Source organism: Struthio camelus, chromosome 3, assembly GCF_040807025.1.
Source record: "Struthio camelus isolate bStrCam1 chromosome 3, bStrCam1.hap1, whole genome shotgun sequence".
Lineage (NCBI taxonomy): Eukaryota > Metazoa > Chordata > Aves > Struthioniformes > Struthionidae > Struthio > Struthio camelus.
In genome coordinates, this window is record NC_090944.1 from 35,198,031 (window position 1) to 35,217,919 (window position 19,889).

The 19,889-nt window shown below is 41.8% G+C and overlaps 1 protein-coding gene across 1 annotated transcript in view; it reads left to right on the plus strand.

The window, feature by feature from the left end:
• Positions 1 to 2,231: 2,231 nt before the first annotated feature.
• HCRTR2 (hypocretin receptor 2) overlaps positions 2,232 to 19,889 on the plus strand; it is a 36,273-nt gene continuing 18,615 nt past the window's right edge. The window contains exons 1-3 of the mRNA XM_068936439.1: positions 2,232 to 2,665; positions 17,567 to 17,745; positions 19,203 to 19,446. Coding sequence (XP_068792540.1) covers positions 2,434 to 2,665; positions 17,567 to 17,745; positions 19,203 to 19,446 — 655 coding nt within the window. The 5' untranslated portion in view covers positions 2,232 to 2,433. The remainder of the gene's footprint in view (positions 2,666 to 17,566; positions 17,746 to 19,202; positions 19,447 to 19,889) is intronic.

The window sequence follows — 19,889 nt, forward strand, 5'->3', positions numbered from 1 at the left end:
GTTGAATACTTTAGCTCGTTAGTCAAGTTTCCCTTATAATGCTGTCTACCTTAATCCACGTTCAAAGGTATACTTATTCATACCATCAGGGATCACATTAACCTTTTTGGCTATGGATTCCTGATGGGAGGTTGTGTTTAGCTGATTCTTCCTGATATTTGTAACATCTGTCAGCTTCGTCAAGGTCATTGAATGTTGAGTGTAGCAGAACCAAGAGTTGACCTGCTTGAGACCAGGAGAAACGCATGGGCTCAGTGATGATTCTTCATGTACCATTTCATTCTGAGACCTGTTAGTTAGCTAGTTTTTAATCTTTATAATGTGTGCCATATTGATTCCTTATTATCCTGTCTCTCTAGTCAGAACATGTTGTACCAATCAAAGCAAATGTCTTACAGCAGTCCAGGAACGACAAATTTATGCAGTTGCCTTTATCAGTCAAACTTGTAATCTTATTGAAAAATAATGAGTTGTAAGACCCATTTTCCATAAAACTATGTTGATTCTTAATATGTATATTTTTTAATTCAGTTCCTTGCTATTGGTGAGGGAGAAGGAAACATTCCTTGACTCCTAGCACTCTATGTTAAAAAAGGCATTACCTGTTGCAGAGTTTATGACAACTTGGAAACAAATATTGAAGTTATGGAACAACATTGTAAAACATGAAACATCTATCACGAGTGTGATATCTGTTACTGACCATGAAATAGTCATGTTCTGTGTCTCTTCACCATTAGTGAAGATCATGACAAGCTCCTTAAATATCTATTTCTGTTGATTACCAGATACATCTGCATTCTTGAATTCTCAGATCACAAATATCTTTCAAAAACTCATAACACAGCTAATAAAATCTTAGATGTTTTCACGTTGTGCAGAGAGTCTAATCTTTATGAAAATCTACCCTTCTAATCTATGTAAGCTAGGTGCTGATCCTACCCTTATATCTGAGGATATCTCAGTCTTTAATGTATTTATCCTAAAAAGTCCTCTCAATTTCCCTGTGGAATAGGAAAGAGATCTTTTCTTTATTTTATGGAGAGGGAACTAAAGCTAGGAGAGCAGATCTATAGAAATAGATAATGGCAACAACAGGTGTGCATATGCTGTGTTGGACTTTGCAGTCAACAGAGCAGGCTGCACGCCTGCAAAGAATGATTAAGTACCGTCTAGAGCTGAACACCAGAGTGCTTCTGAATTTCTGTCTCTCTGTGATGTCTATGTTTTGGAACTAGAGAAGCACAATGGTTCCTTCCTTCTTGTGGAGGTGCAGACCCTCCACATAAATTACTTGATTTAACTGAGCCAGGTGTGGCATTTCACAAAGAAAGTGGTGCTTATACCCTGCTCATTAAATCATTCAGCTAGGAATTACCTGGATAACAAATTATCTGGATAACAGGGTTTGTTTGTCTGTTTATTTGTTTGTTTGCTTTCCAACGAGGAGGGACAAGTCCAGACTTCCCGTCCCTTCACTTTCAGTTCAGTTCCCTTTGACTTTTTGCCCATTGTACACTGGGCAAAATACGAAAACAGTCCAGGAAGCAATGACCAGCAGCCAGGAGTCCTATCACGCTGCTTAAGTAGCGCTTGGCTTCTGGGCTCTGTTCAGTTGCTCTCTGCCAGCTCAGCTCAATTGGGAATAGCTAAATAGTGGGGAGCTGCTCTCCTGAGACCCCCAGCTGGATGGCTGAAACACCCTCAGGGCAGGGTGTTTCTACACACTAGACTGAAGCCCACAACGAGCTCTCCCGATCCTAAAACCCAAGAAAAGCACACGTTTGTCTCTTCAGTGCCCTTCTGGATTTTTCCCCTGGGGTTAATTCATTCCTTTTTGGTCACACACCCAGCAGAACTTTTTAAGGGGCACCCTGAGGAGACAGTCTCGTTAGCCAGGCATTTTTCAGCAGCTGCCCTCAGCCAGCAGCCTGCCCCCGCCGCGCGTGAACTCCTGTCCTTGAGCGCGCAAGCGTCTGGCATTCACGCCCTGTGATGTGCGACGTGTGAAAGCGGGAACAAGAGACGCGGTTGAGGGCGAGCAGCGGGGGGAAACGCACTAGCAAGGGGAACCGGAGCGGGGCAGGGGGGCCCGCGGCAGCCGAGGGCGGGCGTGCGCGCGTGCGGGGAGCGCGCACGGCTGCGGGCAAAGGCAGCGGGGCGCCGTGCGGAGGCGCCGCGGCTTTCCCCGCCGGCGGAGGCAGCGCCCTGCGCTGCGCTCGCTCCCCGCCGCGGCGGCCGCGCGCCCTGCGCGCCCGCGGGGCCTGCGCGGAGCCCGGGCTCGGCCCGCATTGGCTCCCCGCGTTCCCGCGTCATTTTCTGCCCGTCTCCCCAGCGGCCGCCGCCCGCCGGCAGCGGCGCGTCTCGATGGACGGGCTGGCGAGCGCGCTGGAGCGCTGAGCGGCTCTGCTCCGAGCCGGACCGCAACCAGGGATGTCCGGCCCCAGCCTGGAGGATGACTCCCCGCCGCCTTGCAGGAACTGGTCGTCCTCCCCAGAGCTGAATGAAACGCGGGAGGCTCTTTTAACCCCTTCCGCCGACTACGAGGACGAGGAGTTCCTGCGGTACCTCTGGAAGGAGTATTTGCACCCCAAAGAATACGAATGGGCGCTGATCGCGGGCTACATCATCGTGTTCGTCGTGGCGCTCGTCGGGAACGTCCTGGGTGAGTCTCGCTCCCAGAAGTTGCCGTGCAGCCGGCGGGGCGGTTCGCCCGGCGGCTTTTCTCAACGGCTAGAAACCGGGCGAGTTCCTCACCTCCCGCCGCAGCCTCTGGAGGGACAACCGCCTCCGGCAGCCGGGGCAAAAGTTAGGCGGAGGCGGAGAGCCCTCGGCGCCGGACGGTTTGGACGGTTTTCCCGCTAGCCGGCAGCGCCGGGAGGGCTGGGGCAGCGCCGGGGCCGCCGGCCGGCCGCCCCTGTCCGCCGGGCCCAGGTGCTGAACGCCGCCGCCCCCCGGCCCGCGGCGCTCGGGGCCGCCCGGCGGCTGCTGCCCCCGCCCGCCCGGCGGCTGCTGCCCCCGCCCGCCCGGCAGAGCCCCGCGCGAGCGCTGCCCGGAATAAACCCACATATGTTTTCAGGGACAAGCTGGGGGGGGGGGAGAGGGGGAGACGGACTAGCCTCAGCCCGGGGGGCGACGGGGAGGGCGGCTGTGCCACCCTCGGGAGCCCCCGGCCGGCAGAGAGCGCAGCCCGGCACGGCCGGTGCCCCGCGGCCCGGGGAGCGACGACGGCGGCGCCGGCCCCCCCGCGGGGGGGGGGGGGAGGAGGAGGAGGCCGGCGCCCTCCTCGCTCTCATTCAGGGAAGCGAGGGGAGGCGGCGCTTGGCAGCCCGCCTCCCGCTCGCGCCCTCCCCGCTCCCATTCATCCGTGAAGGAGCCGGCGGGCGGGGGGCGCGGCGGCGGCGGTTGGGGAGGGGCGGGCGGCCGTTGAGGCCGCGCGCGCGCAACGACGGGGCGGTTGGGGAAGGGGAGGCGGGCGGCCGTTGCGGGGGGCGGCTTTCCGCACTCAGGGGGGCTGCGCAGGGGCTGCCCCGGGGGAGGCGGCGGGAGGAGGGTCGTTGGCAGCCGGCGAACGAACGTGTGGTTGAAAGGTGCGGGCGGAGAGGAGCGGCCGGCGGGGAGGGGCGGGCTCTGTGCCACGGAGGCGGCGGAGGCTCTGAGCGGGCCGTCGCCGGAGCCCGCTGCCCCCCGCTCGCCCCCCGGCCCCGCGCCCCTCCACGGCCACGGCTGCTCCGAGCGGGCTGAGCTCCCCTTGCGTGAGGCTCCCGCCTCCGACACTCCGGCTATTTTTACCGGACTCTAAGGAAATGTGTTGGTGGCTGTGTCCGTGCGGGCAGCGCACACCGGTACACACACACACAGCCCTGGGGCATCTGCATCCCGACCGGCTGTTTCCTATTACTGCAGACACTTGCATTTTATGTTGCTGATTCTCGCATCAGCTGAGAGTACGTTAGCCCTAATAAATCCTGCATTTATGAATGAACGTGCATGCGGTATGACCGCCAGGGAGCTGGTTACGCCATGAGAATCCACTCCTCCCGGCCATTTGCAATTTTTTTTTTTTTAAATCTACATCATTGATATTTTCATGGAAAGGGTGGCGCACTAACGTACGGAGCCCTGCCTTAAGGGTCTTCCATTCATGTTTTTAAAAAGGATTTATGTATGTCAGGGTTGCTATCTGCAAGCTTTGTGGGCTTCTCTAGCCAAGCTGCGAAGGAGACTGAAGCCAAAGGCAACATTTTGGAAATCTCTTTTTTATTTTAAAGAACCGATACTGCTATTTTCTTTCTGCAGTGGTGTGCTAACTACTGATAAATACCGAATATGCACGCAATCAGTGTGTCTTTAGCGAAAGAGGTTACACTATTCAGAAGCCTGAACACCTGCTTGCACGCTCCATTGCTCGGCAGCGAGCCTGACGGACAGTGCTAATGGCCTTCCTAAGGAAGGTGTACTTAAACTACAAAGAAAACCGTCCTTCGTTCTCATCCTGAGCAAAGACTGTTTTTGGGGGGGATTTTAGGATCTGTCTTTACCTATTTACCACCACCCATTGTGTAAACAGGCGGTCCTCTAGCCTTTAAAAACTCAAGGTCAAATCTTTTCGGCTACAGGAGCTCTCAGCCTGTTTGCACTTCCCCCCCCCCCCCCCGTGAAAGCCACGAGGAGAAACAGTTTTCTCTCTTTGCGCATGCAAACAGAGCCATTATCGTGGCCAATGTGGAAACGTTCCTCCCCGACATTTGTGCACGTTTTCTTTTCGTCGGGGATGGAAGTTGGTGTTTGGCTGTCCACCTCTCCTTTGTGCTGGTCGTGCTGCTGCCTCTGCCAAAGTTGTCTGCCGTTTAAAGGGCCTTCGTGCGTTGCAGGGACCTCACCCACCCAAAGCGCTGTTCCTGTTTACAGGCAAGAAGTTGTTCGTGGGATCTGCAGGTGCAGGTGCTCATTAGCTGAACTCGTCTTTAAGAAATCTCATAATGCACTGACTGCAGGCATTTGGGGAGAGGAACAGATGTGGCCTATGCTCTTTTTCCAAAGAGGTTTTTATGAAACCTTGTTTGTTTATTTGGCGAGTGGCAAAAATACGGTATAAAGCGATACACATTCTGAACTTTCTCAGGGGATAATTTTTCCAATTTGAAAAATCCGTATTCAGGGTTAATCTAGAGTTTACTCATGGACTGCCTTGAACACAAGGCAACAGTGTTTCTAAAGAGAGTTTTAGTGGTTTATAGAGTCATCCTTAGTGATGCAGTGTGTTCCTCTGCTTATGTCTGACCAATGTTGCTGAACTGGTGCAGCATGAGAAGCCAGTGTTGTGGTTCTGCTTCATCCATGTCCTATCTGGATAGCACTTACGAAACCAGGGAAGATTTTTCTCTTCCCTGTATTGATCTGTACAATGATATATCTGCCTCTTATTTTCAATAGCACATTTGCAGGGAATGAGGAAATACGTTGTATCCCCCCAGTAACATCTGTACAGATGGAAGGCACAGCACCTTCCTCAGACATTAGCAATAGCCTGGATTAAAACATTCTGACAGTTAACTAACAGCTAAGGGTAGAATCAGAAGCTTGACCTTTGATTGACATCTACTGGACTTTTGGCTGAGCTACACTGCAGGAATTCTCCCTACTAATAGTAACATATAACAAGGTCTGCATTGCCGCTTTCTATTCAATTAGGAGAATTGCCATGCACTGTCCAAACTGCTGCAAAACCAGCTAAAATGAAAACCATCAGCAAGTCCTTGCATTTGAATGCAAGTCTGATTACTGCTTTCAAGTGCTTCATGTTACTGATTCTCATGTGTGCCCACATTGGCTGCCCACCAGAGATCTCATCTGGAGCCACTGAAAAGAAACATGCCCTTATTGCATAGCTGCATTTTCACTTGCAGTGTAAAACCTCAAGCAATAGCAAATTTTTTTTTCCTGAGAATTACTGGCCGAAGTTTTAAGACGTAGTTACACTAACACTGAAAGAATGTGAACCCTGGGTGATAACATCAGCATGTATCCCTAGAAGCAGAATAGATATTGAGAGTAAGGACTTCCTGTTCTGCACACAAGATCAAAAGATTTTTATGCCACAGCCCAGGAATAGAGCTCTTGCAACTACTTGGCAAGGGTAGTGCAAAGCAGTACTTCTTACCTGGGTACGTATGCTGAGTAAATGTCTATTTCTTCTTTATTTGAAAACATTATTTAAAAATAGAAAACCAGAAAATTAAGGTAGGAAAGGTATTTTTAGGATGCATGGAGGTCTGTCGTCACTGGACTACTACTGGATCATTCCACTTTAACCAGTTGCAGCAGTTAAAAACTGAAATAAGACCATAAGGAATTAATAGTTAATGCCCAAATCCATACATTTAACTCTGTTTACACAGGTAAAGAATGTGAATGGTTCTTGTTTAAGTTATTCATTAGAGTAGGTCAGAAATTTTCTAATTAAATGCTTTCTTTCAGGGAACACTCACTCATTCATCAAAATCAAAACGTACAGCAGAGATCACTTGATTTCGCCAGAGACCCAACACAGAAGAAGGCAGCCTCCTGGTTTCCTGCCAGCTGGCCTGCTGGGATCTCTTGGCAGCCCATCCTGGAGCAGGCAGGAGCTAAGAGTCCTAGGACACACAAACTGCCAGCTCCCAGCTTGACACTCCACAACATTGCTGGCTTCCAAGGCTTGGAGGCCATGCAGCGTGTCAGAGAGAGATCCAAGAGATTTTCTTTACTCACATAATTTGATGATATTTGCTTTTCTTTCCAACTCAGAACCAGATAGGTCTATTGTTTATAATATATTTTATAGTAACTCCTAGCAGCACGTTATGCTGAGGATGTAGAGAACTGAACAGTGGTCCTTTCCTCAGAGAGTTCGCAGTCTGGCTCATAGAGCTCAAGGTGATTTGTTTGTTACTTACTGCAGTTTGATTTTAGGCCTGCTTTCTTCTTGGGTGTAGAAGAAAGGTTTTGTGTAGTTCTAACACCTGAGTTCAAGTTAATGTCTATAAACAGGTAACTGTAATCTCTCGAGTCTTTCTCTAATACGATTTTAAATATATTTGGTGAACTACTGAGGTCTATGTGTACATGCAAGTGTTGGTAGAATAGGATGATTCATGTGTTCTCTTAAATGGTGCCATGATCTTCATGAATCCTATTTGATGGCTGTAAATGAGGCATATTTTATTTCATTGCATTTTGAGGTTTTTTTTTCATTTTGTCCAGAGTATTTGGGGAATCTGGCATTGCAAGGGCTTGAGGTCTGTAATATCAGCATGAGAACCACTTTTATCTCCTAGATTGTGAGTACCTAGGATTGCTTAGTCATATTTAAAAAGATACCACATAGGAAATGATATGGTACTGATATTGTTTCATCTACCTATGATATAGAATATATGAGCTTCATTTATGTAAGAGGTAGGGTTTCAACTGAATTACACTGGTGTTTGTGTAATATCATGAGAATTACTAACAAGAAACAGCCATGCATATCCTTCTGAGATACATCAAGAGCAGAAATGCATTAAAAGATGAAGCTTATTTAAAATTATGCCTATTTCTCTATAAATTTTCATATCCAGATGCTTAAGTCTAGTTCCACTGTATAACCCTTCTGACCAGAGAGTCCAGAGGGGACACAGCTCTATTCTCCATTATCATCCTTTATGCTGAAAGGTTACACCGCGTAGCATGAATAGTGCAGTCTTACTGAATCTGATTCTGAAAAAGGGCAATGCAGGGACTGAGGAGACTAAAGGAAGGTGAGCTCCAAGAGGTCACCTGACAACTTGAACATTAATAAAAATTGTGTTGATTTTTATTTCAGTTCTTCTAAAAGAAATGACAGTTACCTCTGGCTAGAGGCTGCTTTTACAGATGGATGAAAAGGAACGTACTTGAGCAGTTTGATTCTTTGTGTTCTAACACCATTCCAAAAGACACTAGTTCTGCTGTGAACTATTCAGTGACAAAGGAGGAGGACTAGAATTTGGACAAATGGACAAGATCCCAGTCTCAAGGATCAAAAACTATAAAAATGCATTGAAAGAGAAATAAAAATTATATTATTTTCCTAAGACTTCTCATATCCTGTTTAATTCACAATTATCTTTGATTCTGTTGGTCTTACTTCTGGGGCTTGTGTATGTTGGAAACTGAAAATTTAGGACTCCTCTTCCATTCAAGTCTCTTCCTTTCTTCTGTCTATAGAATTGCTGATGAAATATCTCTTATCTGATATATCATAAGCCTCAGACTAAGAGCTGGCTACTTACTCAGCAGCTCCCTCAAAAGAGCTAACTAACACCAGAACATCAGGTGGGGTGGCAAGGGAAAGCACATTAACATGCATTTGGCAGATTAAATAGGAAAAAAATGGCAAACTCTTCAGCCAGTGCACAGCTTCAGTGAGACTGCTAAAAACAGTAGAGTTATGTCTACCAGGAACTGAACAGAGACTATCAGAACTTACGCTTTAGGTGAGTGAAGTACCCTTCAGACAGAGGTGCCTTTGGGGCATTACCAAATGAAATGTAACTGAAGATTGTTGTCACTACTTGATTTCACTCACCATCTTTCCAAAATGGAAAGTTTTGGAATGTGGCTTAGTTTTTCTAAGCAGTGTTTATTTTCTGTGCTGCATGTCAAGTGAAACCTTTTTCTGGATATTTGTTAGCAGCTGATTTACTTGCTTTCAGTGTTGTGCTTGCTCACAAATGGAATTTGTCATAGAACAGCAAGAGAGGGTTGCTCCCCCTGGAAGGCAAGCCAGGAGCTGAGGTAGCCAGGTGGGCAGGGCAGTGCCCTTGCCAGCAAGGGCACAGCCCCACAGTGCCCAAGCAAGGAGAGCAAGGCAAGTCCAGTGAGAGTCACCAAGGTCAGCCAACAGCCCAGCCCAACCAGCTGAGTATGTTAAAACCAGGCAGGTCTGAGGTTAAGCCAAGAAATCAAGTCAGTGGGTCAGCAGCACAATCTGGTTCAGGATGGCTCATGACCGGCCACAGGCGCACTTACAAACAACATGGTCTCTGCCAGAGCTAAAGGCAAGAGCCTAAGCTTAAATGCAGTTCCCAAGCAAATAAGAGACCTCCTCACAGCTGTCACAGCTGTCTCCCAAAGCTCTTTTCCCAGCGGTCTGACCCCAGCTTACCCAGTTGCACCATATTAGAGCTGGCCTCAGGCTTAGGTGGCCAAACCTTGGGCTGGAAGAAGAGGATGCAGGGCTGGGTGGTGCGCTTGGCCCTGGCAAAGCTGTCCTCTGCCTCCTGGTTCTCAGAACAGTAAGACTTCCAATTTTTGGAATATGATGTTAGCAGTGTGGATTTATGATGTAGTTTCAGACATGTTATACTGTGCAAGATATTCATTGTAGCATTCCCATTGCATCGTGAATGGTATTTTCTTTGTATAGTCTAAAGAGAAGGAATTCTTACACCTACATTAGAAATAAACATGGAAGGATTTTTCCTAACTTAAATCCATTTAATGCTGATTGATGGATGCGTTTTGAAGCATAAGGTTTCAAAGTTGCACAGCATTTCAGGCATGAAGCTCACCTTGATTTTAATGAGCCACTCAGATTTTAGTTTGAATCACAGTGAAGTCTGAAATCTTTTCATCGTAGAATCATATGCAGTATAACAGCTATATTTAGGGTCCTTACATCTCTAATGTGAAGTGTATGTAAGGATTTTGTAGGCTTTTTACTGTTACTACAGATAGACAAATAAGTACTTCAAATGCGGTCATGAAATCATTGATCATTCAGCACAGACAGTTCTGCAGAGATGACCAGAAATGTCAACTCATAGTTGTAATAATATGGTGTGTGTGAGTGTGTGCGTGCACACGCGTGTTTCTGTGTATGTACGTGTGTGTGTGTAGGGACAGTTTAAAACTGATCTGTGCTAATCAGTATTGTTAGCTCAAGAAACTGTGTGATGGTACCTCTCAATTCCTCCAGAGATGACCAGAACTGAGATTTTTGGCAAATTGTTTTTATTGAATAGCTGATCTTCTGGTAATAACTCCCATTCCCATTACAGTGTTAATTGCCTAAGATTATGTAATGCGACTAAGTTAGAAAATGAACCCTGTGCCAATTAGATGATTGTGCTATTACTCCCAGTTCTGCTTCATAGAGATTAGCTTCCAGCAAACATAATTTGGTTCTTATGTTCTTCTCTAGCACCATAATAATGAGGAAGTACATACAGTATAAGAGTGGATAGGAGAGCACAGAAGGAACCAATAAACCCCAAGTCACAATTCCTTTTAAAAGTCAGAGTACAACAGAGCACTTGGTAGCTAGAAAGCATGTCAGGAATTACATTGCTGTAAGCAGACTAGTTATTAGGTACCTATTTTTATTTATACAGATTCTCTTTATCTTCTGTGGGAGAAAGTTCCTCATAAGTACATTTCAGTTAGGCTGGCATTCAATAAAATATTTTAAGATTTCATTTGTTCAATATTATTCATCCATATTTCTTACAATTTCAGTATATTTCTAGACTTTTACTAGAAAAAATGAGACTCCCTCTCACATGGACTTTTTTACTTGGGATGCATAAGGGAGCATGATCTAACCATCTACTTCTTTTGTTATACTTTTATGATTTTGCTCAAATCTGTTGATGTGTTTCTAGTGTGTCTTATGAAGAGGAGCTATCACCTCACTGACAGACTATGTGATTCCTTTGTGTATGCAACCAAGGATATTATCCATCTTTTCAGCTGTCACATCACATATACAAGGACAGTTCTTATCTGCTGGGTGTTGTTACCAGCTGTAGGAATTTTTCAATATATTTTTGTTACAACAGACATTGTATAAAAAGTGTCTCTTTTGTGTTACTATTGTATTGTGTTTCTATTTTTCAACCTTAACTTATTTTGTGTTAGATTTGCTTTTTCTAGATAAGATTAGTTATGTAAAAATGAAGTAATGTGTAAGTTAGAACTTAATAATAGGTATGAGATTGAAAGCCTAGGAAGTAGATATCCTCTTCCTCTTCACAGAAGCAGTGTTTGTGTTTCAGATATTTTGTTCTCGCGGCTGGTCTCAAAAACCTCTAATTACCTCTGCAATTTAGTTAAAATGCTTCTTGCTCCTTAATCAAGATCATCGTCAAAATTATTGAAAGGCTCACAGAGTTTATCTAAAATAAAATGAGCTTAGACTTAGCCACCTAATTTTTGGACTCTTAAATTAAAGCAGAAGAATCCTTAATTAGGAATAGATCATACTGACAGTAGTTTCAGGCAGAGCATTTTCCCTTCCAACAGCGTGCTTTCATTCAGTGTTTGAGCAGGGGCTCTAGCACACCAAAATCCCATTTGGTTGCCTATCTACTCAGCTTTTCTTTCAGTGTGATTGTGCTGCTAGACACCTCACCACCGAGACCTTGATTCACAGTAGATAATGTCATTACACAAAAAAGAGCTGGAGGGAAAATACCATTTAAAGAATTGATTATTTGGCGTGGGGAGGAAGGGTGGAGGGGAGGACAGGGTATAACCCAAATGTATTGAACACGTATTTCTTATCACTGTTAATTACAAATCATCAAGAAGAAGTAAAGATCTTTAGAAGCCTTCTATCTCATACGTTTGAAGATGTTGTTGACCAGGGCTTATAACCACAGAATTAGTGGTTATGACTCCGTATGACTCCTCCATATGACTCCTATGTACTAATATACTAATATTATATTTTAGACAATCAATTGTGATATTAAATTAATAGAGCAAAAGTAAGTCATCAAAATTTGTTATGAAGGAGAAAGAAAATAATGGTTCTTTGTTTATCTACATTTGGGATTTAACATTATTCTTACTCATCAAAAAATGAGGTAAGAGATGGTGTCCTTCATTTATATGTGGAAATGTCAGGAATTGCTAGTTAGGGAAATTAGGTTTTTATTTGGACTGAGAAGTCCAACTGGAAGTTCATCCATTGAATAAGAGGTTGATGAGACTTCTGGAGCGTTAGAGAAATGGTTTAGGGCTGTCATGCAGAAAATAATTGACAGCTGAGCCAACTATTTGTCAATGGAAGGACTGTAACATAGGGTTTAATATTCTCAAGACAGCCTAAATCTTCCAGGAGGCAATCAGCTGCATTTTATACCAGCTGAAGCCTTTGTATTATTTTCATATTCAGCTTGAGATACAATGAATTATGCTAAGTGAATAGATGGCATTACAGCCTCTAATTAAAATACCCAAGGACGCAAAACCAACAGGGATTAAATTTATACATGAACAAAACCAATCTAAAGCCCTCACCATACTATGATATTTGAGAGGTTTTTTTTTTTCTACAGGAATATAATGAGGTACCTGAAGCTTTCTTGATGGCCTTCGCATAGTATCTGCCTTAAATTTTATCTCTGATTTGATTTTGTTATATTCAGTCCTTCATGAGATTTGCCTGTGAGACTTTTCTGGGGGGAGATGATGAGCTTTTGGAAGGGTGAGTTCTGAAACAAACTTCACTGTAACAGAACTCTCTTCACTGAGGAAAGCCTCTACCAGTTTTTCCAAACAGAATCAGCCTGGCAATTCAAGCTAGTTTCCAAGCCTTCACTGACACTGTGTGGCAAAGGTAAGAACAGCAATCGTTTTGCTTAAAGCTCCTCTCGCGATTCTGGTAGAAGAAACTGAAGGCATCAGTGGTGAGAAATTTCATTATGAGGAAGGAGTAACGATAGTCTGACTACGTAACCAATGGACAACCAGCTGCTCTTTGTGAAAGCTGGCCTGTTTGTTTTCGTTTCTAAGAAAGTTATTGACTGTGACTTTGAGCATTTTTACAAAATAAAAATTATAATACAGAAAATAATAGAACTGAGCAGGTAATTACATTCAAATAGAGAGTGATAACAATTTTGAAGAACTATACATAATAAAGGAACTTTTCTCAGATTCATTTCTCTCACATTTTTCTCCTACTTTTCTTTGAACTTCTGATTCTTTCTGCTCTGTGTATGTTAATATCGTGTCTCTTGCTTTCTAACTCACACTTATAGCTGGGTACATCAAAGGTCCTGTAAAAGATTTGCATAGAATGTTAAATCATGGGTTTATTCAGGGCTACTTTTACTAGTTCATAGATTTTTCTGTTGAGGTTCAAACAATTTAATTTAAGATACTATATTGTGCCCTAACTGAACAGACACCCTCTTAATTCTGTGATGTCTTCCAGATTTTTTTAGGAAGGCTGATGCTGGCCTCATCTCTTGTTTTATGATTTTGGATTGCTTTTTGGTAAAATCCACTTCCAGCTGAGAATCTTTACTACCTGTTTCTTCATTGCTTCTCTTCTCTAAGCCCAGCAGAAAGCTACTGCTTTCTGCCTTTCACTGTAGGTGGGTAGACAGCATTTCATGCTCTACGAAACTTCCCTTCTCTAGCATGTTTCTTTAAGGTTTATACAGAAGCTGAGCGTCTGCACTTACTTGCAGGACTGGCTGAGATGGAAATAGGAGTGGAAACGCATATTTAAAGGGGTGAGAGAGGAGCAGAGGGAAGACAAAGTCCCCTTGTTCTAATGCTTAACTAGTTATAGTATATTCAGTGGCATATTCAGACTGTTTTGCACTCTCAGAAAAAGATTAGCTTTTGAACATAGGATAGAGACACTTTCTTGATGATCTGCTAGATCACCAGTGTATGAATGAAGCTGTTGTCCTGGACAACAAGCTTAGCACTGTAGTAGGCTCAGAAGAATATGAAGGCTGGAGAGGAATATGTTGAACTAACTTTCTGTCATTTGCATCATTCTATCCTATTCATAGCAAACTCCTGTAGTTCTGTTTAGCCTTACACTGAAAGAAATCATACAGTTGCACAGGTTGAAAGCAGTACTTCAGCCAGCAGAGGGCAATAAGTGTGGGGGGATAAAAGCTGACTGTAATTTTTAAGATACTTTCTCTTCAGAGGTTTTTGTAGCAGCCTCTCTTATACATACTCATTTTCTGTGTACGTGCATGAAGGAAATTGCTGGGAGATTTCTTAATTGTTTTGGCAGTATTTAAACACATAAGTTAGGATATTATTGCACTAAGCACCGTACGAAAAGAGAATGGAAAATTGTCTATGCTGTAAAGAATTTATCAAGTGAAAAGGGGAAACAGTCAAATATAAACAGAGAAACCTAAAGTAACAAAATATCCTACATTTCTATGCTTGTAAATTAACTTCTTCCACCTTTTAGGTGCCTCTAGCCGCTGTAGACTAGAATTCAAAGGAATTAAGAGCTTCTTTCTGTATGACTACACCCTGAGTATCAAGGGGAACAATCTTTTATGTTTCTCTGAGGAATAGCAGGCACTGGAGTTCATCTAAATTCCACTCTCGATAAGACAGTGTGATATGGAAGTCTTAGTACAGAGCTGAGAATTTGGAAGTCCATGTTTCTCATTCTGGGTCTAATTTACTTGATGGCCTTTGCCAGCTTCCGTACTCTGCTTTTCTTTCCTCGTATCTAAGATGAATATTTTCTTAGCTCCCTGGGATATTATGAAGATTCATGTCCTCATACTGATAGAAAGCTTTGAATGCAACACGCAAAATGCTATGAATTCATTTTTTGGTACTGTTTATGGCCAATGAGATTAACCTCACATTTGTTAACTTTTTATGAGTTTTTTTACCTAAAATAATGTTTACAACCAGATTCTTTCCCCAGACATGGCAGCCCAGGAATAAGAATGGACTTTGTCAAAGAGTATACCTATCTGCTTAAATCTGACACATTTAAGCACTGCTATCCTCTGCTCAAAAATAGGCACATAAAAGAATCAGCTAGCAGTCTAAGGCTGTTGAAACTATAGCAGCTGAACCCTGAGCATTTAAAACAATATTTTATTTAACTACTGCCTATTGTTAAAAACGTAACAAGTACAGAAAAACATGGACACTTGATATAACTTCTGCCTAACACAAGACGGGATTATACTTTCAATATGAATTAAATTCAAGGCAAAGAGAAAGCCATCAGTAAAAGCCAGAAGCACTTGCATTATTGAAAGTGAAATGGTGTTTGCAATTTTTTTTCCAGCATTTCCTGTCATGAGTGAAATTTCAAGAGAGGCAGCAATGTATTATCTCCCCTGTTATGTGCTACCTCTACGTTGTCATAAATTATAAATAACTTATCGTTAGTCACTGTTGTAAGTTATAACTGCAGTAGTCCCATGCATCAAGTAAAAATGGTAAAGTCCTGTAATTACCATGTGAAGCTATACAAATAATTACTTCTTTAGGTAACTTAAATCACCCAAATAAGCAGTAAACACAATTAATATGATATTTAAGCTTTGATTTGTAAGCACTGCCTTTTAATTATTTGAGGCCACAGCTAAGAACAACTAAAATTCTGTATTCACAAAGAACACAACAGAAGAAATGAATGATGTGACAGATTTTTCTCCAAAAGCAGTCCAAGGACAACAAAGAGCCTTGCAGGGGGGATTTGACTTGGATTTACAATCCAATAGCATGAAGGATGCATATCAAGGATTAAATTTAAGTAGGTTCAATTATGAAACCCTAGATTTTTCATCCAAGTCTGCATAGAAGACATGACGAGCATTTACTGTGGCACAACAGAGTTTCGGATGAAACTTGGAAGCCTGCATCCTAACGGGGTAGTTGACAAAATCACCTTCTCTTAGCCTCTCTCTACTTGTCTTAAATTACCCGCAAATGTCCAAACTTTGCTTTCATGAAGGAGTGTTCCAGTCTTAGCTCCCACTAAAGCTTTAGTAAAGTTTTGAATCATTATTGTGCCTTTTTGGGGCAAGGCATTCTGACAACTAAGTTGTGATCCAGTTTGAGGAACATCCAGAGAACAGCAACAAGGATGGTTGCAACAGTCTGAAGAGTTGACTGGGAAGAGATGTGATAAAAATCTTTACATATGTACATGTGTGAAACATTGCCTCAAGGAAAAACTGTTCTTCATTGCCATTTGTGTACAGGAAAAAAAAAAGATGTAAATAGCAAAGGAAAAGTAGATTAGAAATAGAAAAACTTTTTTTTTTTTTATAGGAAGGATCGTTAAGCCCTGGAACATATTTAAGATAGGCATGAAATCTTCACCAATAACAGACTTTAAAAATTAAACTTACCGAGGATGTCTTGGTGGTAGTCTTACTGTAGTTGTGCTAGTCTAAAGACTTACGCAAGACAAGATTTGTGAGGTGAAGCAATATTGTTATTATATCAGCTGATACAGCTGTAAGATGGACACAAGCTTTCAGGCACACCATCCTTCTTACGATCTAAAGAAGCATCTGATCTTAACAGATTATGTACCTTAAAGTTTGTCTGTTTTTTTCCAGCTGTGTTTGTTAGTTTAATAAGAGAATGGCTTAACTTCATCTGATTCCGTTTTAGATTTGGACAACCTCCTGAGGACCTTTCTAACTCTATGCAGTAGTGTTCTGTGATCTGCTTAATATATCTTAATTAAGCCTAGTGCTATATCCTGAAAGATGAAGGAGACTTTGAATCTTCTTCCAGATTTGCAGGATGGATGAATTACTCTTTAAAGGAGAAGAACCTCTAATGCACAATATATTGTATTGTTTTATTACAAGAAGTATTGTGGTATTTCAGGAAAATTTTATGCATGAGTTTTTAAAGAGCTTTTAGTGACTGAAATCTAGAAAATTTGAAAGCTATCAAATGTTACAGTCTCTTAGGGTTTTAATTTCCAAGTTATTCAAAATTTATTTTTTTCAGGTTAGTTTCTCAGACTCAATTTTGACATTTCTAATGTATTGGCTTGTGAATTTAGTGTCACCATGTTCAAGGAATGATTTGCCTCATTTATAAAAGCCTTTCAAATTGAAATGAAATGATGCAAAGCAATCTTTAAAGGCCTGTCTTGTAGAATATTTGCTACATGCTGCTTTTGATCACAATAGTCATGATCAAAAAAAAAAACACATTTAAAAGGCTTTGCACTTAATACTGAAAAAATTAATTTACTTACCTCAAATCCCAAATACCTTTTGCCTACACAACTGTCACAGATTCTCTGCAGATACAATGGATAGGTTATGCATAGCAAAATATGTTATAAATGATTGTTGTGTGGATGCCATTTACAAGACGCCATGTGGTAGCATTTTAAATTAAGAATTACAGTATTGTAAAAAAGACAAGCTTTTACAAATGTAGACATATATTTCCATAGAATATAGCCCAATGATTAAAATGGAAATGAAGGCAATTGTGTTAATAGCTACTGAAGTTAGTACTTGCAGTAAAATAGGCAGCCTTGTATATCAGATTAATATTTCTCATGTTGTGGTCTTTGGAGAGCTACTCTTTGGGTATTGAGATTCTCTCCATATACCCTCTTGTTTTCATTCTAACACAAAACATATTTTTTTATGCTAAACTATATATTTAAGGGTTCTTTATTAAGCAAATGACACACTTCCTTAATTCTACAGTGCAAAGTGTTTTCTTGTTGAAGCATTACCTAGGTTATTCGCAGCACACTAACTTTTCTTTCCAAATTCAGTTTGCATTGCAGTGTGGAAGAATCACCACATGCGGACAGTTACCAACTATTTCATAGTAAATCTCTCTCTGGCTGACGTTCTGGTCACAATTACTTGTCTTCCAGCAACTTTAGTCGTGGACATCACAGAAACATGGTTCTTTGGGCAGACTCTCTGCAAAGTGATTCCCTACTTACAGGTATTGTTTTACACTGTGTGTGCATGCACATTACCATTGTTATGAAAAAGAACAAAAGCATATTCCTAACTGGGATTATGTGATGGAAGTTTATCTCAGCTAGAGCGGATATCTCAGGATACCTGCACAGGACTAAAGGACTGTTCCACTTGTGAATTATATGTTTATGCTTAATAAATATTGTTCTTGGTGAAACTGATTGGTAGGCTTGGGCAATACACCTACTGGGACAGTTGCCTGATGCTCTTTACTCTGTCTGATTATCTTAATAATTCAGAAAGGATATAAAGCCATAAAATGTACTTAAGTAGAATTACAGGCGTTTATACTCTCTGTATGTGGACATAAACATCGAGTAAGTGTTCATGACAGAGAATTCAGACCTTCTGAAGAACTCTGAAGAGAGTTTATACCTCCATAGATGTTTAGTGACTTAGTGAGCGTTATTTAGAAATAGTTAAAGTATCCTCGTCCACTGGGAGCTGATCATATCGTGTCCCTTCAGCAACAATTGCCACCGCTCATTCATTATCAGTGGTCTGACTTACTTAGTTATGAGAACATTTCCATCAAAATGATTGGCATCTTTTCTAAGTTTATCAGTTAGATGAACAAACTAGGCATAACAGAATGAAAAGCTGCTTGGTCTTTCAGACGTTATAAAGCAAAAAAAAACTTAGCAGAACTCTGAAAGTATCGCACACTTAACATTTTCAGCCTGAATTTGTATGTTCAGGCCGAAGACCCACATTGTCAAGGGGACTAGTTCTCCAGCAAGTATGTCCTCTACTGGATAGAATCAAACTCACAAACTTCTTTCAAAGACTGCTTTCCGGTGGAAGAAAATCTGAAGAGAAAGTGAAATGATCACCTAGTGTGCAGAATGAAAGAATAAAACCAAAATCATAGATCATTTCCTATATTGAATAGAAGGAAAAAATGACTTAGTTTGCTGTAGGATGATTTTTTTTTTCATGAGAATTTCCGTTCTTCCTGTGAAAACTGGAAAAGCAAAAGGACGATATTGTATCTGAGTAGAGCATAGAAAACCAAAAAACTGTGTTCTACAAAGGAAAAAAAAGGGGAGGGGATCTAATTAGTGGTATTATGTTTTAAAAGTAATTTTTCAGATAATGTTTTGTAAATTCTGAGTTGCATAATTTTATTCTTGCAACATCTGATCCTGCTACACCTTTTCAGCTTGAGTAGCACCTTAATTTGTGAATTGTCCTATTGATCCCAGTGGGACTGCAGCAGATGAAGATATCACACAAAATAAATAGGAGATTTATATATTAGTTTTTAATTCTGTAAGAAGTGATTTAAAAAGGAGTCATTTTTCTATGAATAATTTCTATTTATTAACTGCAAATAAAGAACTAACTTATTAACTTGTTGAAAATATAACTCATTTTTAAAACTCTGATAAAGTTTACATACTATTGTCTTTTCTTTAGACAGTTTCAGTCTCTGTGTCTGTACTAACACTGAGCTGCATTGCTTTGGATCGATGGTATGCAATTTGTCACCCTTTGATGTTTAAAAGCACAGCCAAGCGGGCAAGGAACAGCATTATAATTATCTGGATTGTGTCCTGCATCATAATGATTCCTCAGGCTATTGTTATGGAGTGCAGCAGTGTGTTTCCAGGACTAGCCAATAAAACCACCTTATTCACAGTGTGTGATGAGCACTGGGGAGGTGAGTGTGTCATTGACCATAAATACTGAATTTGTACTGCTATTATGTAATAAAAATACGAGGACATATTAATATGAAGTCAGGCTGTATAAGCATATCAGAACATATTCTTAATTGCATAATCTTTCCTAGAACAACTGCCTTTCAAAAACTCTGAAATTACGTTTTATTTTGTATTGCTAAGACTAAAAGTACATTGGAAGCTAAGTTTAAATGGATGAGGCTGTCTTGTGTCTTGACCATGTTAATGTTCCCCAGAGGGGAGAAATGTTCCCACCCTTCAATGTTTATGTATATGTAATTCTCATTGATTGATGGATATTGCAGATAATACAAAGGCTGCAGTGTTTAGCCTTCAGAAATAACTACATGAGAACAGAATTTCTATTTACCTGGGATACTGATTATGCTAATTGCTGATATTTGATTTAGTCTTTATAGAA